General features: G+C 36.1%; 1 protein-coding gene across 1 annotated transcript in view; it reads left to right on the top strand.

Annotated features, from left to right (window-relative positions):
- The window catches only part of LOC132126261 (zinc finger protein GLI2-like), an 80,444-nt gene that overhangs the window by 20,010 nt on the left and 33,978 nt on the right, over positions 1–26,456 (top strand). Inside the window, exon 3 of the mRNA XM_059537391.1 lies at positions 21,434–21,539. Within this exon, the coding sequence (XP_059393374.1) occupies positions 21,434–21,539 (106 nt within the window). The remainder of the gene's footprint in view (positions 1–21,433; positions 21,540–26,456) is intronic.

Genomic DNA, 26,456 nt, shown 5'->3' with positions numbered 1-26,456 from the left:
AACAAACTGCAGAAACCCAGAGCAGCTGAAGCTCCAAAACAGCTTTTAGAGAATATTAACTTTTTCTTAGGAATTTAGCCGCAGGATCACGTTCAGAAAACTGATGCATTCTTGGAAATTAAGTGTACTTTCAGCTTGGTAAACATCTATCTATCTATCTATTTAAGGATGCACCGATACCACTTTTTTCAGAACAAATTCCGACACGACGCTTTCATTATTGGTATTCACCGATACCAATACCGATACCTGTATTTTCACAGAGACAAAAGAAGAAGAAGAAAAATAATCATGTTAGCACCGATACCAATACTGATATCGATACCAATACCTGTATTTTCACAGAGACATAAGAAGAAGAAGAAAAAGAATCATGTTAGCATCGATACCAATACCGATACAGATAACGATACCTGTATGTTCACAGAGACATAAGAAGAAGAAGAAAAAGAATCATGTTAGCACCGATACCAATACCGATATCGATACCAATACCTGTATTTTCACAGAGACATAAGAAGAAGAAGAAAAAGAATCATGTTAGCACCAATACCAATACCGATACAGATACCGATACCTGTATTTTCACAGAGACATAAGAAGAAGAAGAAAAAGAATCATGTTAGCACCGATACCAATACCGATACTGATACTTGCATTTTAACAGAGACATAAGAAGAAGAATCATGTTAGTTGACTTCAGTTAGCAAACAAATATTTCCTTCAGTTATTTCCACACTTAATTATACCTGTTAAAATGTGTTGTATAATACATTTTAACATTGCAGCAGCTCAATACTGTAATGCAGGGAACCACTCCTTATTTTAACATTATACAAGTAAGCGTACTATTTTGGTGATGTAATTTGCATCACACGCTCTGTAAGTGGACACTTGCATACGAATTAAAACCATAATTTTAGAGCAAGCCAAACACGCGCAGTGCATACACGTTTGCACTGGTGCAGAAGACCTGTCCAACTTGACACAAGTTTTCTCTTTAAATACAGTTGTATAAAATTTTATATATAAAGCTCTGTCTCATGTAGGGCACATGTGTATGTAATGAGAGTGCCACAGCTGTAACAAAGATGATCATTATTTCCATTTTGCCCACATGGAAGCAGTTTTGCGTGGCAGTAATGGCTCTGCAGGTTACATACATTTTGCAAACATTTAGCGTGATGGCTATGTGCGATTCGTGCTGCTTTAATCTGAGATTTCACTTGGGGTCCAGAAAGAGATAAAGATTAGATATACTCACTCCAAGCTGCTCGGCCGCACATTTCTCAGTCTATTTATAAAGGGCCGCTCTGATTGCCAGATAAACTTCAGGGTTTCTTTTTTTATTCTTTAGTGAGAAAAGAAAGAAGTTGTTTCTAGCGCCGTGGTTGAGTCATTAAAAGAGACTCCAAAAAGCCCAGAACTCACAAGAAAGAGAAAGAGGAAAAAGTCAAGTCTTATTACAAACACTGCTCTTAAACCGCAAGGGTTTTATGCATTATATATCAGACGATTCTGAAGATAGACCGTGCCACGTTTTTATCCACTGAAATAATTAAAAAGCCGGAGGGATTGAGTTTTCACACTCAAACACATGTTGTTTAGCGATGGCGTGATGTTATTGTGAACTCACAGGGTTTGGCCGCGTTATAATAACGCGATACGGCCAAGAATAAAGAAGGATGTGAGCGAAAACCAGCTGTGCTCAATGAAACACTGCAATTAAGTGCATCAGATATTATTTGTTGCATTGGAAACGCTTGATTCAGGCATCAAAGCCAAGACATAAATCTCACCCAGACGTGAGTTAGCCGAAAAACAACACGCCCCATTCCTGCCCATTTACAAGTGTTAGAGAGATATATGAGCACTGGAGGGGATCTGAGCAAACTCCCACCACCTATTCATCCCACGCTGCTTTGTGTTCCCAACTGTAAACCTCTGGGATTTGACAGGGTTTTTACGGAGCACAGGCTTCCATCCCTAAAGGCTCAAACCTCAAATCCTTCATCTGCTGTATTCCCAACAGAAGCCACTCTCTGGGAATTTGGCCGTGTTGCAGTTTAGAGGTTGTTTCTGTGTAACACCAATAATGCAACATTTAACCTGAACGCCTGAATGTTTTTAGTATTGAACCACCACACTTCTCCCATTTTTTTATGTTTTAATGTTTTGCATTAACCCAGACAGCATGCTTTCGGCCCAGATCCGGCCCACATTTGCCCCGGATGAAATCCATGAAGGCCAGATGTGGGCCGGATCTGGGCCGAAACTGCCTGCTGTCCTGGTAATCTCCAGGTAATCTCCTATTTACACTATTATTCAAAAGTTTGGAGTCTGCATGATTTTTCAGATGTATATCTGAAAAAATATATATATTAAACATTTATTTTTGTTTTTAAAATATTTAATTTAGCTGCCAAAGCAATATTTCTCATTTTCCTCTAGTTCATCTTGATTAAAAAAAAATACTTTTGAAAACTTTACTGAAACTTTACTCAAATGAAAATGAAAATGAACAACTAAAAACTAATTCAAAATCAGGGTTATTCTAGTAAACTTAATTTTTTACTTAAAATAAAATATGAAAGCTTAAATGTATTTTATTCCATTTATTTTCTAAGGCAACATTTCTCATTTTAACCAAGTTTAATCTAAAGTAATAAAATAACTAAAATTTAAATTTAAATAAAAATAAAAATGAATAAAAACTTTACATACATATTTTAAGACTGCATGAAAATAAATAATGAAAAAACACAGCAAAATTACTAAAACATGAAGTATGTGTAAACTATTGGTTGTCGTGGTCCATTTCTGTAAGGACTCCTGTGAGGAAATGTGCTCCAGATTTGTTGGAGTTCAGACTGCGTATTTGGTGCTTCATAACTTTTAAAGTGAGTCATGTTCTTCCTGAAACAGAGTTTAATTTCAGCCAAACTTCTGTCCAGCTACATAGCCAAACATCCATAAAAAACATCTGTAGATGAAGAGAGAGAAGCAGCGTGTGTTTGTGTGTGTAAGAGAAGATACTGTCACACTTAAACATCCTTATACCATACTAAATATTATATTATATTATATTATATATATATATATATATATATATAAAACAAAATTGTTTTACATATTTAATTATAAAGCAAAAACTTACAATTTTTTTTTATAATTTGCATATTATATTAAATTATATATAAAACTGAAATTATTTCATAGAATACAATATAATAGAATACATAGTAATATCATTTAAGTAATACAACTTGTAAAACTAGATATACATTTTTTTTAAGTTTTTATTATACAATTATTATTTTTATTTATTTATTTATTTATTTTATAGGTTTTACATTTATACGGTTTTACATATTATTTTCTATACTTTTACATTTTTAGATCATCTAAAAAAAATTATAGAATGTTAAACTGAAAAGTACTTAAAATGTCATATTATATTTATATATTTTATTTTATATAATTATAATATAATATAACATATAAAAATGAATTTTAAAATTTTCATTTTAAAAGGAATATCTAGTTTTATAATTAAAATGATGCATAAAATAGAAAAGTGCATATATATTATTATTATTATATTATGTTGCAACAAAAAATGATATCTATTTTATTTTATTTTTTAACTATTAAATTTGTTTGCATGGTGTTTATTCACGCTCGTTCCTCTGTGTGGCCCCGAGCCTGTAATCTGTCCTTAAGAAAGAGCAGCAGTCCTGGAGTGTAGAGCTGCGTTCCTGCCAGCAGACGAGGCCTGGATGGGTTTGCGGTCGCTGCATGTCGGGACGGCGTGTTTCTGAGCTGCTGACGCCTGAAGATAATTAACACAAAGACATCTTCAGATATCACATAAAGAGACGCCTGACACAAACCCTTCTCATGATCCTTCATGTGCTTTGAGCAAGCTACACAAATCCAAAGAGAATGAAATAATCACAGATCACATCGTACGTCAGAAATAATGCGCATTGTGATTGCATGAACGGGTTTTTCTTTACAGCAACGTCCGCTGATGAATTAAAGTTGATGACTATTTTCAAAATGTTTCGTATTGTTGAATATAACTTTGCTTTATTCTAAAAATTATAAAACTAGATATTCACACGCAACGAAAAAAAAAAAAAAAAAATATATATATATATATATTAAGAGGAAAATCTATAAAATCTCATCTTCTGTGCCCCACAAAAGAAAGAAAAGGTAACACTTTAGAATTAATTAATTAACATGAACAAACAATGAACAATACATTTATTACTGTCATCTTTGTTAATGTTAGTTAATGAAAATACAGTTATTGATTGTTAGTTCATGCTAATTCGCAGTGCATTAACAAATGTTAACAATGCATTAGTTAATGTTGAAATTAACATGAGCTAAGATTAATAAATGCTGTAAAAGGATTGTTCTTGCTTAGATCATGATAACTAAAGTAGTTAACTAACATTAACTAATGAACCATTATTCTAAAGTGTTACCAAAGAAAGTCATGCAGGTTTGCACTATTGTTTCAAGAAAGCAAAATGTTTTTTCATTGACATTAATTTAAACATCAGTATGATTATAGTATGTAAGGAAGCAGAGCAGCTCAGAAGTATAATATTGAGATGTTGAGGTATTCTGTGAATGTCTGTGAAATACTCTACATTAACGCAGCTGCAGAAACCACACATGAAACCACAAGTCAGCCAGATGTGGATCAAAAATAAACCAGACGCTCCTGTTAAACCCACAAAGTGCTTGTTATTTCTTCTGAACGTTAGCCCCGTTATGTTGACGAGCTCAAGGTTTGGTCTCTGACCGACCCGTTTCAGTTTTTGTCCTACTGGATTAGACTTGTGTGCAACTTCAGTTTGTGTTGAATTTTTATCCTCAGCTATGAAGGATTGATCAAATATGGAAATATGAAACAATTCTGAACTTATTTGAGTTGTTTGTGTTTTATGTGCTGGAATATGTCATATTTAATGTCATTGCATTGGAGTAAAACTTACTGACTTTGTATAACAACTTCCTAAATCATGTTTTGAGCATTTCTGTACTTTTTTCAGGGGATTCCCAAAGCACTGATTGTATTTCTTTTTGTAACTGACTAATCGTAGGTCTCATTTATCTGAGCTTATTGGGTAAATATTGCAAACATTATCCACAAATAGTGCTTTTCTCACTCAAAAGCTGACCTTAGATCAACCAGTTTCAAAAAGAAATAATAAACTTGTAATAACTGAAAGAAAACGAGATTGAATCCAAGATTTGGTGATAGTTTGACATAATGAGAGATTTAAACAGGTAAAGGATTTTCAGCAAAACACAAGAGTCTTAAAAAAAAATGCATAAAATAAGAAAAACATCTTCCATTGGGGTCAGAAAAATAACCTTTTTTCTTTTGCATGTAAACTTAATGCATTTGCAATTCAAGTATATTTTGAAATATTTGTACCAGAAGATGACAAAAATACTAACTATACTCAATTATTTTCAGTGCATCTATGCTAAAATCATGGTGGTTAGTTTTGCACTGATATGCATCAATGTATTCTTCCAAAAACTTACAAATCTAGTGACTTATTATCTTTAATTAAACATTTTCTTCTTGACAGCTTGTCATGTGATCTCTGACTAACACCTAACCTGTTAATGAGAGATCTGAGAAACTGTGGTCAATTCTGACCCGTGCACTCATCTCCACTGACCCCAGAGAAACTAATAACCAGATTCAGCTGCTTACTTTCAGTTTCTGACTCAACATGAAACTCATTATGGTTTTTACACTGAAAATGCTAATGAGTGCCTATTAGTTAAGCCAATGCTTTGGTTAGTGTTACCACAGAGATCCGAGACAGAAGCTATAAGGGTTTATGGACCAGATGTGATGACAAATAGATTGGAGCACGATCAGACCGGCGTAGCGGTATGGACAGACTCGGGGTCAGTGTGGTGTTGATCCGTTATACAAAAAAATCATCAGTTCCAGAGCTGAGTTCAAAGCAGAGGAGTTGGAAACATCCCGAGCTCCGCTGGGCCTCATAAAGACTCAGCGAGCAACTCTCGGACGTCAGTGGCTCTGACAAACGCCGGCTCTGAAGGGGGCTCCGATTGCTTTTAGTAAAACTTTACCCTCATGGCTGACAAAAGATCTGCTCTTGAATGAAGCTCTTTGTGCTCAGACGGGTTGGTTCCTTCGAGTGGCCCCTCAGTTCTCCAGTAAAGTGCAGGACGTCCCGTGGCACGAGCCCATGAGGGCTCAATGGGATGATGTCACGCAGTGGTTTGCTGTTGTTTTGAGGCTGATCTTGATGCTAGTGAGGTGGAGTGGAGAGACAGACTGCAGTCTATGAGGAGAATCACTGCCCACATCCATCAGTCTGTCTGTCTGTCTGTGTGTCTGTCTGTCTGTCTGTCTTCTGTCTGTCTGCTTATATCTGTCTGTCTGTCGTCTGTCTGTCTGTCTGTCGTCTCTGTCTGTCTGCTTATATCTATCTGTCTGCTTATATCTTTCTGTCTGTCTGTCTGTCTGTCTGTCGTCTGTATGTCTGTCGTCTGTCTGTCTGCTTATATCTGTCTGTCTCTCTGTCTGTCTGTCTGTCTGTCTGTCTGTCGTCTGTTTGTCTGCTTATATCTGTCTGTCTGTCTGTCTGTCGTCTGTATGTCTGTCGTCTGTCTGTCTGCTTATATCTGTCTGTCTGTCTCTCTGTCTGTCTGTCTGTCTGTCTGTCTGTCGTCTGTCTGTCTGTCTGTCTGTCTGTCTGTCTGTCTGTCTGCCATCTCTGTTTGTCTGTCTGTCTGTCTGTCATCTGTCTGTCTGTCTGTCTGTCTGTCTGTCAGCTTATATCTGTCTGTCTGTCTGTCTTCTGTCTGTCTGCTTATATCTGTCTGTCTGTCTTCTGTCTGTCTGCTTATATCTGTCTGTCTGTCTGTGTGTCTGTCTGTCTGCCATCTCTGTTTGTCTGTCTGTCTGTCTGTCTTCTGTCTGCTTATATCTGTCTGTCTGTCTTCTGTCTGTCTGCTTATATCTGTCTGTCTGTCTGTCTGTCTGTCTGTCGTCTGTCTGTCTGTCTGCTTATATCTGTCTGTCTGTCTGTCTGTCTGTCTGTCTGTCTGTCTGTCTTCTGTCTGCTTACATCTGTCTGTCTGTCTTCTGTCTGTCTGCTTATGTCTGTCTGTCTGTCTGTCTGTCGTCTGTCTGTCTGTCTGTCTGCTTATATCTGTCTGTCTGTCTGTCTGTCTGTCTGTCTGTCTGTCTGTCTGTCTTCTGTCTGTCTTCTGTCTGCTTATATCTGTCTGTTGTCTGTCTGTCTTCTGTCTGTCTTCTGTCTGCTTATATCTGTCTGTTGTCTGTCTGTCTGTCTGTCGTCTGTCTGTCTGCTTATATCTGTCTGTCTCTCTGTCTGTCTGTCTGTTGTCTGTCTGTCTGCTTATATCTGTAAGGCTGCTTATATCTGTCTGTCGTCTGTCTGTCTGTCTGTCGTCTGTTTGTCTGCTTATATCTGTCTGTCTGTCATCTGTCTGTCTGCTTTTATCTGTCTGTCTGTCGTCTGTCTGTCTGCTTATATCTGTCTTTCTGCCGTCTCTGTCTGTCTGTTGTCTGTCGTCTGTCTGTCTGTCTGCTTATATCTGTCTGTCTGCGGTCTGTCTGTCTGTCTTCTGTCTGTCTGTCTGTTGTCTGTCTGTCTGTCTTCTGTCTTTCTGCTTATATCTATCTATGTATCTATCTACCTGTCTGTCTGTCTGGTTATATCTGTCTGTCGTCTGTCTGTCTGCTTATATCTGTCTATCTATCCATCTGTCTGTCTGTTTATATCTTTTTGTCTATCTGTCAATTCTCTCTGTTTATGCTTTCTGTCATTCTACCTCTTCATTCTGACTCTCTGTCCATTTTGTCATTCAATTTGTCCACTCAGTCATTCTTTCTATCTATTTGTCTGTTTTGTCTATCTGTCCATTCGGTCTTTATATCTACCTGTGCTTTCTGTCTTTCTGTCTGTCTGTCCACTATCATTCTGTGTATTTGTTCATTCTGTCATTCTATCTGTCCATTCTGTCTGTCTGTCCGTTCTCTAATTTTGTCTATCTATCTGTCTTGCCGTTCGTACCATACATAGCTGTTTTGATGTTCTCTCATTATATTGTTTAGTCTACAAGAAAAGAGTACATTTGCAGACTGTTTTTTTTTACTTCTACTTGGTTTAATTTCAAAGAATCATGAATAATGAATGATTCCTGAATCAATAATAATTCAAATATAGAATGTCTCCAGGTTTTCATTTGTGTGTCAGGTTAAATACATGATCTCCCTAGAACTCTTCTAAAAGCCATCCACACATTTGTAGTCTCTGCTGTGAGAAATGAGATGCCCCTGCGTCTCACCGAATGTGATTACAGTGTTTGTAATGAGTCAGTCGCGTCACCCCTGACAGTCCCATGATCTGTTATTAGTGTGGATCCATTACAAACCCTCCGCCTGCTGTAGAGGAAAACCAGAGGAAAATCCAATGAGGCCCCACTCGCTCCATATGTCGCCCCGTCCCGAGCCGCTCCATTCGGGATGAGATGTGGGGGGTCATCTCACGGATCCTGTTGTTGTGCTCTCGTTTCATAATCAGGCACTCCGTAATGCCCCCAAAACCCCTGTAATCATGGGCCCCTTCATCAGTACAGTCCCAGCGAGAGGCTAGAATTACAAGAAAACAAGAAGAAAAACACGTTTTTGTCTTTGATTATTTTTAATTTGATGGTTTTATGAAGCACAGTTGTTTTTTACTCTCTCGGCTTTACATTAAAGTCACTCACAGATTACATGTTTAAATCACTTTTAACCCTGCAAAGCCTGGCATATTAAATAATAGTCATTTTTTTATGTTTTTATGTAGTTTATTGAACTTATAGACAAAAAAAAGTTTGCATATGTGTTTATTGTTGAGTATCATATTTGATCCATCAATTTTATTCAGATACCCAAACTGAACAAAAATGTGCAATTTGGTGCAGACGCTGAATGACGCTTTTATATGGACAAAAAGTGATGAAATTCGGATGCTTGTAATGTAAATCAATGAGATCATATATATAAGGAAAAAATACTTTATATTTGATTTTCAAAGCTAATAAAAGGGTCAGTTTGTTTGGTAAATGCAGTCACATTATGCAAAATAATTACATTATTCAAACAGTGTTTTAACAGTGCCATAAAGCCAGTAGTTATGTTGCTAAAGACTAGTTATTTTAGTTTTAACACACACTACACACGAGAGTGTAAAAGAAAATTACAGCAGGTCCCAAACCAGGCCACTACGAAACAAGGCCAACAGCCTCGTCTCTCATTAATCGACACATTCTGCCTTAAGCACTGCGAACCGCCAACAGAGTTAATTACTCAATTATACAGCATCAATTAACAGCTCATCTGTATCACTCACGATGCTCCAGACAGACAGAGACAAAGTCATCTGAGATCTTAATACCTTTTATTTTTCTGTCTTTGGTTCTCCGGGGAGATCTTTAATCTAATTATCTTCTGAAACATTTTGATCTGCACACCTGAAGTCAGTGTGCGTTTAATTGATTTTACTCTGGAAATATCACATTTCTTGCCCTCTTTTTCACTTTTTTGGCACAAATGTAACAGAATTAAGAGATAGGGATTGTCAGTTGTCTGTTTTTATATTTATATAGCACCATTAAAAACAACGTAAGTTGACCGGGAAGCACTTTTTGCCATTTAGCAAATTATAATAATTGTGTTTATGTTGATAATGCGTATTTGAACATTTAATTAACATTAAATTATTACATTAGTTATATATTTTCTTGTTAATTCCTGGTAAAAAATAAGAATCATAATTGAATAAAAAAATCATATTGATATTGATATGTAATAACAAAATATTTTATCAAATTTTGCGCCTTACAAATAGAAAAGGATTGTCAATTATCAGTTTAATTCATATAGCACCATTCAAAACAATGCAAGTTTTACCTGTGTATTTTTCATTATGGTGTTTTCTGGGAAACTTCTTCACTGTTTCTCACAAGCAGGATAAATTATTATAATTTTTTACACCTTTGTGTGCATTTGTAAACTTTATTTATTCATGCATGCTCAATTCAGAAATCTGGTCAACTATGACAAAGACATTGAGTTTGAGCAGAAAATCTGAAGGCTCGTTTACTGGAGCATCTAAAGCATGTTAGCAGATGTTTGAGATCTTTATGAGCAGTTCAAAACAACCTAGAACAACTTTACACTTTCCTGAGACAGATTAGAGTGCAAGCACCACGTGTTAATGAGTTTATGAAGATGAATTTGACACAATCTCAAGTACTGAACCTCTGAGATGTATTTCCATCATGCAAACTTTGATTTAAAACCCCTTAGTTTCATGATGCAAGCATAAAAGGCTTTCTGAGGAACGGGACAGTCTTTAGAAAAACTCTTTTTCTGAAGTGCACTGTAAACGTGGGGCCCTCCTGCAAAATGTGCTGATTACCCACGATCCCCTGCTAAGGGGCCGATGAGAGCGAGACAGATGTTTCTCATTCTGCTCCTCACATGCCAGAGAAAACCCTTCTGCTGTGGGATTGAAACCGAATGGAGAAGATGTGCTGTACGTCTGTTTCGATCAAATAAACCCCTGGATTGCATTCGAATTTGTCCACATACTGCCGGACAGATGTTTTGAATCGAATGCATCTTGTAGAAAAAGTTTATTTGTCTGCTTGGTGTTAAAAAATGTCACTGTTCTTTATAATTTTAACACTCGGATTGAGGAGAAAAGAGTTTGCCCCTGTATTATTAGCTTCTTTAAAGTACTTTTGTTGCCTTTGTTTGTATTTCTGTTACATTACTGGGTAGCTCCACCCACAGTGATCTCTGATTGGTCCAAAATTCCGCTCATCAGAGTTATGTTAAACATCATTGGTTTTGATTGGCTGTGTTTAGTGTGAACAGAATAATGACTGCTAAACTATGTGTCTTGTTTAGACTGAGAATTAAATTCAGAAATTCACATTTATTTAGTGTTTTTATGCAAGGGATGGCCAACTAATGCACAAAATTGGTGTTTTAAATAGTGTTAATTTTTATAATGCTTATTTGAATGTTAATCATATTCATTAAAATAAATCTGCAATTGCAATACAGCTGCGATAAACATGTACACTGCGTGTTTCAAACAACCAAAAATATTAGTATTGTAATTTTAAAGTTGCACTGTAAAATTATATATTACAATTATGTATAATATTACAGTAGCATTTAATAAATGTACAATAATTGTATCTATATATTTATAATAAATGTATTTTATATTAGCATTTTTTTGTAGTAATAATCATTAATTATATGAATGTATTATTATTATATTAGAAAATATTGCAGAAACATTTGTTAATAAATATTTTATATTTATATAAATATATGTAAGTATTTATAAGTATATATTAATTAATCAATAGTAATATTTATTGTTTGTATTATTTTATTATGTTATAATAATAAGCATATACTAATAATTATTAATATTAATATTATTATTTTAGGAAATATTACAGCAAACTTTGTTAATAAATATATAATATATAACTATATTTATAATCAACATAACATTTTTTAGTTAAAATTTTAATTATAATAATAAATATTATTATAGTTTTTAAATCATGTTGATATATAATTACAAAACATTTGGCTGAAATTTGCAACTCTACAAACAATCAAAGCTTATTTATTTATTTATTTAATTTTATTTTTATTTTTTTAATTGCAACACTAATCTCCATAATAAGGTTAACTTTTTTTTTTTTTTTTTTTTTTCTAATTTGTAGGAATTACAGAAGTTGTTACTGGAGAATCCATCTGTTTCGTAGCATGCTAGCTGATCATTAGATCATCTTGGACCAGCTATAAACTTCTCAAACCAGTTTAAGTTGGTCAATCTTGCTAGTTTCAGCATCTCAAGATGTTTTTCCAGCTGTCAATCACACAGATAACGGCTGGCGTCTGGGCAGCGTCCCGTCTCGTCCCGCGCTGTCTGTCTGCTCTGGTGCTTCTGAGTGCTGATCGTCCCGGCCTCAGAGCTGCTCTATTTTAGCTGTGATCCTCAAGAGTCAGAGACTGTGAAGCAGGACGTGACAGAGGCTATTCTGTGCTCCTGAAGTCATCGATCAGAGACACAAGGACTCGGACGCTGATGCTCGTCTTGACCTCGCTGTTACACCACACCAAACATCCTGCGCTAAACTCCACAGGAAATAAAACATCACTTTTTAAAGTGTTTTATGAAAGAAATGGCCAATTAGCAAATGACAAAAAAAATTTATTTTAGTACAAATTGAAATACTATTATAGTTTTTATTAAAGTTTTTAATTGTTTCTTATTTTTATATTTTGTTTTCATTTTCATTTTAGTTTATTTTATTGATTTTGTGTTTTTGTCCTTTTTTAATAAGCTTTATTTAAATGTCTATATAGTTTTACGTCAATTTTATTTCAGTTTTATTTTTACTAAATTTAAATTAACTAAACTTACTAAATAAAATTAAATTACTACAATTAAATAATGTATTTTTTTTGTAATTATTAATTAATTAATTAAAAAAAAATTAAATTAATTTATTTATTTATTTATTTTTTGAAAGGGGTATATTTTTAATTAAAAGTGTTAGTATTGTAATTTTAAATTGTATAATAATAATATAATTTTTATTAGTATTTTTATATAGCAAAATAATGCAATATTAAAATGTTTACCTTTGTTTAATTTATTTACTACTAATACTACTACTAATAATAATAATGTTTTTATTATTTCAAAATATATATATATATATATATATATATACATACATACATACATACATACTGTATATATATATATATATATATATATTTAAATATTTTTTCAACCCTTAAAAAACCCATTCTTTCATAATAACTTTATTGTTTTATATTATTAATATTATTTACAACCATTTGAATTATTAACAGAGAGTCCTTCTTCATACTATTTTGAAGGCTGACTGATCATTAGATCAGATTGGACCACAAATAAAGTTAGTGTTTTATGACACCAAACCTGATTTTAAGTCGACTTGATTTAACTCATGATATGACACAAGTAAAAGGTGTTGTGAATGCATTTTCATGGCGACTTTAGGTGAAGTAAAGCACTGTTTGAGAGTCTAGTTAAAACACAATTGATGGTTTCAGGTGCAATTGTGCTCTTCGTCCTTGTTTAATTTACAGATGTGCTCGAGGAGTAATTCGTGCCTTCGGCTGAAGCTCTGGGCCAGTTGTTATCCCCCTCGCCTCCTTGGAGGGTTTCGCAGGGCTAATATGAATGTAAGAAACCACGCACGCTAACGGCACCCGCAGAAACGCCACTTTAATGCATCGCATCTTAATTATCACCCTTATTCATTCAGCATCAGCACTTCTGCTTGCTCCGTCTCTCCGACAGGGCTCTTTTTATCATAGCACCAGTCTTAAAGATAATAAACTTCAGCTTTAGGGTAATTACTTAATCTGGACAAACCTGTGTGTTAAGCAGCACTATTACGAGCAGAGATGATAAATCAGGGGCTTGAGGTGGCGGGCCAATCACGACGGGCCGTAATCAGTCTTACAGACTCTTGTGGTCTTAAGTACCTAGATTACACAAACAGCATGCTAACAACACACATCTTGTGCTCTGTTTGTCCTTCTGGTTTACCTCCAGCATGCTTGGCTTTTTTGAAGTGATGCATTTCCTCGGCCTAAAGTTTCCTGTTGAAAACAAAAATGCTTAAACTAGACTAAGATGTTTTGTGGATGGTTTAGTTGGCCGTGTGCACAAAACCCCTCTAAAACCATCGAACCAGACCAGTGGAACCAGATTGGACCAGTAAGCCACCTAAGGCCGGTTTAAGCTACTTAAGAAGAGTTAACCCTCTGGTTATGTGTTATTTTCATATGTAACTACTTTCACACAACCAAATACTCCTAATTGCCATTCAGAATCGAACTTAGAGTTACTTTCGGTCTGCAGTTCAAGGTAGCAAACAGGATGTAGAATTGCAATTTGTATTTGAATGTAAGGAAGTGGAATTAAAATGAATTGATACTCAGACAATATGGATGGGTGGATGGATGGATGGATGGATGGAGTAATGGAAAGTGTGGGTGGATGGATAGAGGATGTAAAGGATGGATGAAACAACATATTTATAGAACATTGGATAGATGGATGGATGGGTGGGTGGATGGATGAAAGGAAAGAACAGCTAGAACCAATGGATGGATGGAATGGAACAATGAATGGGTGAATGTATAGAACAACAGATTGATAGAACAAAGGATGGATTGATGGATGGAAAGATAAATGACAAATAGATTGAACGACAGATGGATATAATGACAGACAGGTGTATGGATAGATAGAATGATGGTTGGATGGATGGATTAATGGAAAGTGTGTGGGATGGATAGAGGATGTAAAGGATGGATGAAACAACAGATTAATAGAACATTGGATGGATGGAATGACAAATAGATTGAACGACAGATGGATGGCTGGATAAATGGATGGAATGACAAATAGCTAGAACAATGAGTGGATGGATGGATGGAACAATGAATGGGTGGATGTATTGAACAACAGATTGATAGAACAATGGATGGATGGATGGATGGATGGATAGATAGATGAATAGAACAATAGATGGGTAGAACGTCTGATAGATACAACAAAAGATGGATGGATAGAACAACAATAATAGAATGATGGACAGATGTATAGATAGAAAAAATGGATGGAGGGAGTAATGGAAAGTGTGGGTGGATGGATATGGGATGTTAAGGTTGGATCAAACATTAGATAGGACGATGGATAAATAAATGGAGTAATGGAAAGTATGGATGGAACAACAGATAGATTGCATAGACTTGTATTTTAGATACTCATTGTTAGCTGGTCACATCCCACAATGCACTGGGTCTGCTGGTGTTTAGTGGTTGGCATGGCGATGTTTAGTTAGGCCTGAGGCCAGCTTTTTCTACAGGAATTTCCTGTCTAATTTCCCCTCCTGATTCTCTCGTATTGCCCAAAGCTTTTTAATTGCGCTGCAAAGACCCTGGCCACTCAAAGGGCCATTATTGTTGCTGAGTACTTCCTGTAAAATGAAACCATTTACCCCTTTAGATCCTGGGATTAGGGTACAACAAAGACGAGAGGGGTTGTGCTTGTTTGGCCCGAATATTCAAAGCCAAATGACATCAGAAAGAGCCGTTTCGAGTTAAGAGGGACTATGTTTATCTGATCAAGAGTCTCCTGCCATTCATATACTTTTAAGAACTTTGAAGAACCATTGGAACCTTTCCATTCCACAGAAGGTTCTTTACAGTGGAAAAAATGTTATTTAAATGTTCTTCAGATTAAGAAAAATGTTTACTGGAATGTTCTTTGAGGAACCAAAAGTGGTTCTTCTACACTGTTAAAATTAAGGTTCTTTTTCAACAACCTTTTAGCATCCATGTAACCTTTCCATTCTACAAAAGGTTCCTTACTGACATGAAGTGATAGTTAATGTTATTCCAAACCTCTATTTCCATCTTCTATTGAACACAAGAGAAGATATTTTGAAGAATGTTGGTAACACAACAGTTGTTGGTAGCCATTGACTTCCATAGTGTTTTTTTTTTTTTTTAGTCACGTTAATGGCTATAATCAACTGTCTGGCTACCAACCTTTCTCAAAATATCTTCTTTATGTTCAACAGCTGAGAGAAATTCATCTCCACACTAAGAAAAAAATGGTTATTTTAAGAATTTTGTACTGGAAGGTTCTTTGAGGGAAAATGGAGATTCTTCATTGGCATTGATGGTTCCATCAAGAACCTTTCACTTCCATTGAAACTCTCCATTCCACAAAAGCTTCTTTACAGTGAAAAAGGTTATTAAAATGTTCTTCACACCAAGAAAAGAAGTTCCTTAAATAATTGTATAGTGTAAGGTTCTTTGGGCAACCATAAATGGTTCTTCTACATTCTTAAGTATTAATGTTTTTTATTGCAATTAATGGTTCCATCAAGAACCTTTAGCATCCATGAAAACTTTGCATTACACAAAATGTTCTTTATAGAGAAAAAAAAAACCAGAAAGTTCACCCTCATGTTGTTTCAGACCTCTACCAGTTTCCATCTTCAGTTGAACATAAAAGAAGATACTTTAATAATGTTGGTAACACAACAGTTGTTGCTAGCCGTTGACTTCCATGGTATTTTCTTCCCTTTCTTCAACGGCTACCAACATTCCTCAAAATATCTTCTTTTATGCGAGAAATTCATCTTCAGACTAAGAATTTTTTTAAGAACTATTCACTAGAAGGTTCTTTCAGGAACCCAATATGCTTGTGTGTGTGTGTGTTCAGAAGCTCCATCGGTTCATGTTCGAAAGATAAACATCCCAGTGAGAAGTGACCAGGTTAAGAAGTGCATGAGAAAGTCATCCGCTCTGGAGCAGCACGCGGCCGACACTGAAAAAGTGCAGCACCCCTCTGCGCCGTTCGCCCAGATGTGAAAACAAATGTTATCACCTAAAGACTAATAGATGCGAGGAGCTTCACAGAAACTCTGCAGCCGTGCCGAAGCCCTGGGGGATAGAGCTCAGAGAAGCTGGTAAACGTGCCTCTTGAACTCTCCAGAGCGATCCTCTTTTGTTCTTCCCGTTGCAGGGGAAACAATGGAGATGTCGGCATGATCGAATAATCCTGCCCGCTCCTCTGGTGACGGGGGCCCTCGAACTCAGCGCTCTACAGAACGGGTTGCGAACGGGGTGGGTTTGTGTTGACATGAAAAATGTGACGGCTGGAAATAACAGTGGTAATGTGGATAATTGAGGGCGGGCACAGATGAATGAGGCTGTGGGGTAACGTGTCGTTTTAATGACAGGGACCAAAGCTGGTTAGCGTTCTCTGCCGTCTCATTTCGTTCTGGAGTGTTTACGGAGCCACAAACATTTGGATTAAGTTGTGTATTTTTCATGCTTCCAATTACCCTAGTTTGTGTCTTTCCCCTGTTTTATTTTTGCATCTCCTCCTCCTCCAAAGTCGTGATTAAAGCACAAAGTCGGCCTTAACCGGACCCGCGTGATTCAGCGCGGGAGAATTCCTACAGTGGCTTTGTCATGTTTCGCTGACCCACTCAACTCCTGCTCTTTGTCCTCGACCTCTCTTCCCATCAGCCCCTGCAATAATTCACCCGCTGCATTAGTAATGGTGCATTAACTGCGGCCGGGTGCTGAATGCACCCTCCTCGCAGCGTTTACAGGCCATCTCAGGCAGAGTTTCTCCCCCTAGTAAAAAATAAATATACTTTAATATATTTGAAATGCATTTATTTAATGCTAAGTATATTGCTCAAATACGTTTTTATATTTATGTACTTAATAAAATGTCATGCAATTGTACTTTTAGTGTAACTGATAAACATAAAGTCTGCTAAATTGGAACAATTAATTTTTAATGCACTTAAATTGTGAGGAAGTAGTGCTGAAATACAATTAAAGATATACAGTACTGTGCTAAAGTGGAATTATTGCAATTATACTTTTAAATATTTTGCATTTAAAGTCTTATATTTTTCAAAGATCAAACAAGCCTCATCAAAAGTGACATTAAAACACATTTTAGATTTAATATTAATAAAAGTGCATTGTGAACAAGTAGTATGCCAATTAAAGTTTAATTATAATTTTTATATCAAAAAGAGTCGAGTAATCTGTCAGTAAGTGTGTTAATAGATTTGAACCATACTTAGTATGATATTGCATTTAAAATATATTAGTTTTTTACTGGAGCCATTCCTCTGCTATCTACATTCTTAAAAATAAAGATAAAAAAAATTATAATAATAATAAAAATAAAAGAGTGTTCTCACTGCAATGACATAGAAGAACATAAAAGTTTTAGTTACCCTTAAGTTCTTAAAATAACAATTTTTTTCTTAGTGTGAAGTACATTTCAATAATCTAAAGAACCTTTAGAACCACTGTAAAGTACATTTATTTCAAACTAAGTATGTTTCAAATGTATTAACACATTTACTGACAGAAAACTCGAGACTTACTGATAGAAATTATAATTAAACTTTACTTGGCATACTGCTTGTGCACTATGCACTTTTCTTAATACAAGTATAAAATGTGTCACTTTTGATGAATATTTATATACATATATATAAATATACTTGCAATTGTTCCACTTTAGCACAATAAAATATACTAAATATATCTTTAATTATACTTAAGCACTATTTCTGCATTAAGTACAAAATTTGTTTTTCCAATTTAGCACATTTTAATATACCAGTTTAGTACACTAAAAGTACAATTGCAGGACATTTGATTAAGCACATAAATATAAAAATGTTTTTAGTGTATTTCAGATATATTTTTGTATATTTCTTTTTCACTAGGGGAACCATTAGTTGGTAAAGGTTCATTGTGGAGCCATTGATGCCAATAAAGGACCATTATTTTTAGTGTAAAGGTCATGCCGGAGCTTTGTGCTCCAGTTGCGTGTTTTAGACTGCTGTTGTGCTTTCGACAGCTGTGTGGCATTACTGTTGTGCATGTCAGGTGTGTTTTTATGGTGTTTTTCATCAATTAAAGGCAACCTGAGGCATTTTCCGTGACAAAAACTTTAAAGGGAGCTCATGACTCCGGCTAGTCACGCAGCTGATTTGATTGTGCTAAAAACATGCAGAATACGCAGACTGTATAAGTAAAGATCGCTTAGAATCACGTCTGATGTACTGGATTTAACCACAAGCACTTAGATCTCAGCATTTCAGTGTCTTCTTTGGTAAATTTGTGGTTATGCAGACAAACTTTAAGATAAACAGAACAAAACAGACCTGAAAAGGAAAACTCTGTCATCTAACTACCTTTGTGTTGTTTCTTTTTTCTTCTTCTGTAGATCACAAAATGAGACGTTTAGCAGAATGCTCAGACTGTTAGGATCTATAACTGATTTAAATCTACATAAAAATGGGAATTTATTTATGTATTTATTTTTATAAATGAGGATTATGCATTATTGATTGAAAAATCTTTGTAAACCAAGGTGAATTTTCTTTTTAAGTTTCCATCTTTTGTTGAACACAAAAGAAGATATTTTGAGAAATGTTGCTGCTTGCCAAACAGTTGCTGGTAGCCATTGACTTCCATAATATTTTTTTGTTACCAACATTCCTCAAAATATCTTTTATCTTTTCTTCATACAGTACTGGTTTGGAACAACATAAGAGTGAATAAATGATGACAAATATTAATTTTGAGGTGAACTATCCCTTTACGCTTTAAAACACCATAAAAAGTATCATAAAATTATGTTTTAAGGAGGATTTTGACATTATTGACTGAAAAATCCTCCCTTTTGACAACATTCTGCAAAATGTCTCCATTTGTGTTCTGCTGATAGTTTGATAAAGGAGAAGAAAAAAAAACGACAACAGTTTTGTATTTTTGGTGCGCTGTCCCTTTAAGTTTTACATTATGTAAATGTGAAGTGAAAGAGAGAGACAGGAAAAGCAGCGGGTCATTTCCTGTCCTTTGGGACGCTCTTGTCTGCCATTCTGAAGGGTATGAACAACTTGACAGAGAAGCGGAGCGAGGGAGAGTGTGAGAGACTGCTGACTCACACTACCTCTGTTGAGAGTGTGAATCCTCTGGAGGAGCTGCTGTGAACACCAGGTGTGGATAATGACCCATGACCTCTGACCTCCCAGGGTCACCCCTCACCCTCCCAGTGCTGCCACCCTAAAGAATGTTAATACAGTCCAGAGATCAGCTGATTCACTTACCCTCCTCTCATTCCTGCTAAGTCAAGCATTACTAGTACTAGTGCTAATATTTAATTTGCACATAGAAACACCAGTCATTAGTAACCAGAGCTGGGTAGATTACTTACAAATTGTACTTCATTACTTATTACAGATGACACGATGAGAACTGTAGTTAGTAAAATTTTTAGGTAATGTAATCTGACTACTTTTTAGATTACTTTTAGATTACTTTGTTTTAAATGTACCATTAATCGTACCATACTGATTTAAAAAAGCAAATATATCAACATCATTAAATGCATTAAACCATACATCAGCAGTATTTAGTAACTTTCATATTTATTTGTTCTATGCATGGTTTGATTGCTTAAGAAGTTTTTTTCACCCAAATTCCGAAGCATGGCTTGCAAATTTATTCACATGTCAATTTTATGTTGTGAGTATAGTCAAATCTAAATGATGGTATGACACACAGCAGGAGTTTTAGAAAGGAAAATTTAATAAAGAAGAATAAGCGGGAATCGGTGAATTATGAATGGTTTACTGTATGTAATCCATAAAAAGTAACGGTAATCTGATTATGAGCTTTATAAATTGTAATCCGATTACGTAATCCAAATGACATGTAATCAGTTACTGTTATTAGTTTTCTTTTTAATCGAAAATGTGAAAGCCTAGAGAACAGGTAAGCTTTTAAATCTACTTTCATTTCGACTTGTTTCTGTTTTATCCGTTTATTTTCGTAGGGCATGCATGAAAAGATTGAAGGAGCTCCAGGAGCGAAAGACTTATTAGAAGGGAAAGCTAGTTAAGACTTAACCACTGCAAACAGCTCTTTGCATATGGCAAAGAAACCGCCAAATGTGGTTTCCCGTTATCATAACTTCTAATGAATCTCTGTTGGCCTTTAAACGGGACATCCCAAGCCAACAAAGGCTTTATTACGGTACAGCAAAGTGTTGATTCTGATTCTCTTCGGGCTCAAATAAAATGATCCAGCCAAAGGAGTTATGATGAAAAGGAATGCCAGCCAATGTATACAGCAGACTGTAAAACGCTGCAACAGCTTTTAGTAAAAAAAAAACCTCTCTCGTTAGTTTTGATTTCAAAGGCCTGACCTCTGCTTTCACATCAACCTGGCATCTTCGTTTCGGACTCGTTTCGGAGCCAGTAATGTGTCAGGGACGTGGTTGGATCAGTAGGGAGATGCTCCGATTGGCACGGCCCAGTATGAGGCAATGGCCGAGGAATATTCTCTCCCTGCGCTGTCAGCCCTAGTTTGTGTCCCGGATGGTTTTTTCCTTCACAACGTCCATCATCTGTACGAGTTCAAAGAGCGTCTAGCTGCAGGTCTTTGTCAAAAGCCCAGTTGGATATCTTTTATGTTGGGGATGTAGGATTTCTTAGGATACTTTGATTATTTATTTATTCCCTTACTCTTGTGTGATAGTGCCAATATTTTACACGATACTGCTCAGCGCGCTCTGAAATTCATGCTACTTTATTGTAGCACTGTTGCCTTTGAAATTCCTTTTTTGAAAGTCTTGGCTTTTTCCCAAATCTCTCTCTCTCTCTCTCTCTCTCTCTCTTGCAGGCCCTCATCACATCTTCCCGACTTTCCATTCTCCGATCCCCATCGACGTGCGTCATCACGAGGGGAGATACCACTACGAGCCCCATGCGCTCCACGCTCTGCACGGGTAAGCCTCCGGCCTTTTCCATCTCTGGCTCTGGTTCTCAGCGTTTCTGAATATAAATAATCTCTGCGCTCGCAAATAAAGCATCTACTTTGTTTATCCCCGTGGTTAGAATGCACGCAGACATGCAGCATTCAATTGCAGTGCAATCAGGTGATCCTGAAATGAGATGCTTCATAAAAAGCATACGACTGAAATGGATGTCCAGATTGAAAACAAAATCTGAGCTACGTCATTCGGTTCTTGGTTTAACCATTTAGAAAACATATAAACTTTCTGTGCCAGATGCAAAACTCAAGGCCGGGTAAATCTCAAAATCCAGGGAAGAGATTAGTACAGCTCACTGGATCAAACATCTGGAGAGGAGAATATAAACTTTTCTTCTCTCATCTTCATCTCGTTTAATTCTTTGAATTACCTTTAAGGCATTGAGCAGATACTCTTTACAGTGCAACTTAGTTCATAAGTTTTTGTGTAGAACTCTCATGTCTTCAAGTGTGGTGTGTACTTCATAAAGTTATCTTAAAGGATTATGCAGTGTAATCGCTCACAGTTTGTGCTTTTAAGTATCAATTTTGTCTCTTATGTTTCTCCTCGGTGAGACAACCATTGATATAAATTCTATGCACAATTCTTAAAAATGTGTGTGATGATAGAACCTTGGGAGAATTTGATGAGAAATGTTTGAGCTTATGTTGAGATCGCTGACTTATAAATAGACTTTAGTACGAAATGTTGTGCTCGTTTGAGAATTTCATGAGAAATTATTGAGCTCATATTGAGATCTCGGACTGAGATCTCTGCTGAAACTAGTGGAGATGTGATGACAAAGGAAAAATGTGAGAATCAGGACGCTTCATTGTGTTCATTGTTTTGTTTTCTTAGTTGTTTCCTTAAAGCGTTAAACCATTAATTGAAATTAAACATACAATCCTTTAAAATTAGCCTGTTGGTAGAAGCTCGGATCATTTGAACTTGGGAGAATTGGATGATAAATATTTGAGCTCATTTTGAGATCTTTGACTTTTTAACAGATTTTGGTAGAAAACGCTGAGCAAATTGTTTGATGAGAAATGATTGAGTTCATGTTGTGAACTCTGCATTTGAATGCAAACTTTGATGTCTTGAAAGATCTGAGCACATTGAGATCACTTTTGAAACTCTAGAACATGTGAGATTAGTGGGTATGAATGTAAAAATCAGGACGGTTTTTTGGGGTTGACAAATTGCATGCAAAAACCAATGAAATTAGCATGTACATAGCAGTTAATATAATTTATTCTTCTCAGTATTTAATGAGAAATGATTGAGTTCATATTGAGATCTCTTACTTTTTGATTGAAGACTTTTTTGGAAAAAGCCGAACACATTGCTGGGATTTCTTCTGAAACTCTAGAAGAGACACATGTGAAATTACACATGTTTATCTTCAATTCTTAAACAAGACAACCCTTGATATAAATTAAATGTATGGACCTCTAAAATTCTAAAGAAAATTGATAGCGGGTATGATCATTTTATCTTGATGAAAAGATGATAATAATTTAGTTCATAATGAGATCTCGTATTATGTTCTTAGTGAGTATCAATTTTATCTCCAGTGTTTGAAATGATTTGAGTTCATACTGAGACTTCTGACTTTTGATTGCAGATTTTGGTTGAAAAAGCTGAGCACATTTGAGAATTTAATGAGAAATATTTTGTATATATACAGACTTTTGATTGCGGATGGATGGAAAAAGCAATGTAAATTTCTGAGATCTCTTCTGAATGTCTCTAGGCGAAAGATTTGAGAGTGAGGCAACTTGAGCATTTGATTTCATTGATGTCTAGGAGAAACAGTTGAGATATTCCAGAGATTTTTCTTTCCTGAAGATTTAGTCATGGCTCTCCAAACAAAGATCTTCCTTAACCGTCCAGCCCAAAGGTCTTCGGTTTTCCCAGCATCCTCCTGTTCAGGTGTGTCGAGCAACGGCAGTAATATCGGTTAACTTCCAGACCTTCAGAGCTTCGCACGTCCCACGTGAATTTCCAGCAGATTGGCTGTGGCGGTATTGTAGAAACAGAACATAAACTGGGCCGTGCTAGTTTTTGAAGTTACACTTTCTTGTTTTTCCTTAAATACAACACCACAGAGCTTTTTGAAACGGGGTCTGGAGGCTCGTAGGAAGGTTTATCTTAAAAGAGCAGAATAAATCGATAGAATCCTCGAAGTAGCGTTGTTACATTTAAATTCACAGATTTTGATGGTGATACATTCGGTCGGCCCGCTAGCAGCTAGCCTATTCATCACACATACTGTAGAGCCGTGTTGGGTGGAGACTAGCTGTCTCAACACTCGCTCGCTTTGATTAATGTGATTTGATCTTGACAGTGGACCCCTAATTCATCAAGACCTTGATCTGGCTGTCTTTTCCTCTGCCTGAGCCAAATTCATCTAATTACAGGCACATTGTGCAGCAAATTAAGCGAGGTGTCGCCTGTGGCAAGCAGGGACACTTTGTTACAGTCGCCGGGTGACATGTCAAGGGTCTACGAGCTGATTGTCTAACATGACATCTCCATACAGTTCGTTTTATCATTGTTTGCATATAAAATAATGAGGGTGCTGGTTATTTTGTCAGAGCTGTCAGCCGAGCGGCCGTAGGAAGCTTCCCCTATGGATATCTTGCTTTCGTTCTTCATTTTTTTTCCTGCCTTTGACAAAGCGAGGGGGAGAAAAGGTAGCTTTTTTTCCGGAGCTGGCTCAAATGACAACGGACTGTGCGATTCATCTGCGTAGAAGACAGGAGCGCCGTGGGAATTCTCCCAGGCGGAGGGAAGACTCTTCCCAACGAACCTCCCACTTGTCAGCGCTGCTTCTCGTCCAAGAGAGTGTCAGAAAGCTTCCGGCGAGACGTCAGGATGCTTTCACTGCTCCGACACTGCGGGAAAAAGTGTCTTTGGGTTAAAAAAATACTTTACATCTGAGGCTTAGTCCAGTTGTCATTAAGTTTTAAAAACGAACGAGAAACATGTTTGCTGTAGTGTACTTACAATGGAAGTTCAGCTGGAAAGTGTGCAGCACTGTGAAAATGGTTTTAAATGCGGTTGAATCTGAAATATCTGTGTTTATATATTTTTCTTCTTTTTCTTACAGATTGAGGGGTGAGTTGAAGCTACTTTCTGTGGTAATTGACTGAAAGCTTGTAGACTTAAAGTTGGACTAAGACTTATATATTAATAATATAGTAAATTAATTGATATTTATTACATAATGACACATATTAATGGTATATTACATTTACCACATAATATTAATAATAATAATAATAATTTTGTGTATATATATATATATACATTTTTTTTTTTTTTTGCTAATCAGCTATAAGCTTGTAGATATATATATTACTATAGCCCCTGTTTTATCTGTACTGATTCTTATTTTCCTTCTTCTTGTCCAATATGAGCCTACAGCTACCCTATGAGCAGAACATAGGAACATTATGAAATTTGGCACACTTGTAGAGATGGCCATTAATAGTGATCTGACCAATTTTGGGGTCTCTAGAACCAACTCTATAGCACCACCACCAGTTTAAAAATTCAACATTGAAATGGTAATAACTCTTGAACCCCAATTCTAGAAAAATTTCACATAGTACACCTGATCACTCACCTCATGCTGATCACATTGAATATTTTACATTAAGTGGACCGAGCTGCAAAAATGACTAAATTTTGACCTACTAGTCCAAAAGAAGAAAAAAAAGTTATGATGCTGTGAGCTTAACCAAGGTTAAGATCCGAAATTGGTTCAGAGGCTGTATCTCAGCCAAACTTTGATCAATCAAAGTGAAACTTGATGCACTTCACCAGCAGCAAGGTATGTGGGTCCATGCCAAAGTTGGGAACAGCGCCACCTATGGATCATGAGATATGAAAAATTGCTCTTTTGTTCTATAACTTTTAAGCGGTTAGTCAGATAATCATGGGTTTTGTGTCTTTGGATTCCTTGGGTCATGATGAATTGGTGGATATCAATTTTGGATATCCACAGGACCATCTTAACCATGTGTTCACCATTTTTTCATAAATTGCAATGTCTTTTAAACCATTTGACATATAACCATAAAAAAAATCAGTGGCATGCTAACCAGTTTCCTTTATCTCAAAAGTGGCTCTTCAGCTATCAGGTTAACCGCAAGCTTAGTTTAGCATGCTAATCTGTCTAACATGCTAAGTCATGCTTTTGTGAGCTCCTTTTCACACCTAAACTTCTCCTCTGTTGAATGTGTGGTGGGTTTGAGTGTCATGTGGTGCAACGTAAAAAAATCGTACTATGTTGTGCTGTGTTGATTACTTTATCATCCAGATCCGCATTGTTTAAATATTTATTGCTTCTAGATAATAAATAAATGTGTTCATTTCCTTTTGAACTTCTGTTCATTCTGAGTTCGTTTTCAGCTATACTTCTGAACCAGCTTGTTGGTTGGTTGGTTGGTTTTGATTTTTGTTCTTCCTGTTCTGCACTGCGCTACAGCCCCAGTATCACTGCTTGCAGCTATATTTATGTCTGATTTCTGATTCACACGTTTCTAAACATCATGAGCTGGGGTTGATTGGTTAAGATGTCAGTCAGATGGTGTGAGACTGAAATCTGGAGTCAGGTTTTCTCTGTTGAGGTTTGTCGTGTAGCATCATGTGTGTGTGTGCTGTGTCTCTGTGGCAGAAATGTGATTTATCTAAATCAGAGTATCAGCCCCCAGGTAGAGACGAGTTCCTGTCATAGAGCAATTCATCACTGGCACCGCACACACACACACACACACACACACACACACACACAGATACAGCCACTAGTACATCAGTGTACAGTAGTTTTCAGATGCATACTGTATGGAGTAGGTTTAAGGGATATAAAATATTGTGTGGTCAGTA

The sequence above is a fragment of the Carassius carassius genome, chromosome 44 (assembly GCF_963082965.1).
Source record: "Carassius carassius chromosome 44, fCarCar2.1, whole genome shotgun sequence".
NCBI classification, from domain to species: domain Eukaryota; kingdom Metazoa; phylum Chordata; class Actinopteri; order Cypriniformes; family Cyprinidae; genus Carassius; species Carassius carassius.
Note: the sequence above shows the minus strand (reverse complement) of the source record. Positions and strands in the feature narration are given on the sequence as shown.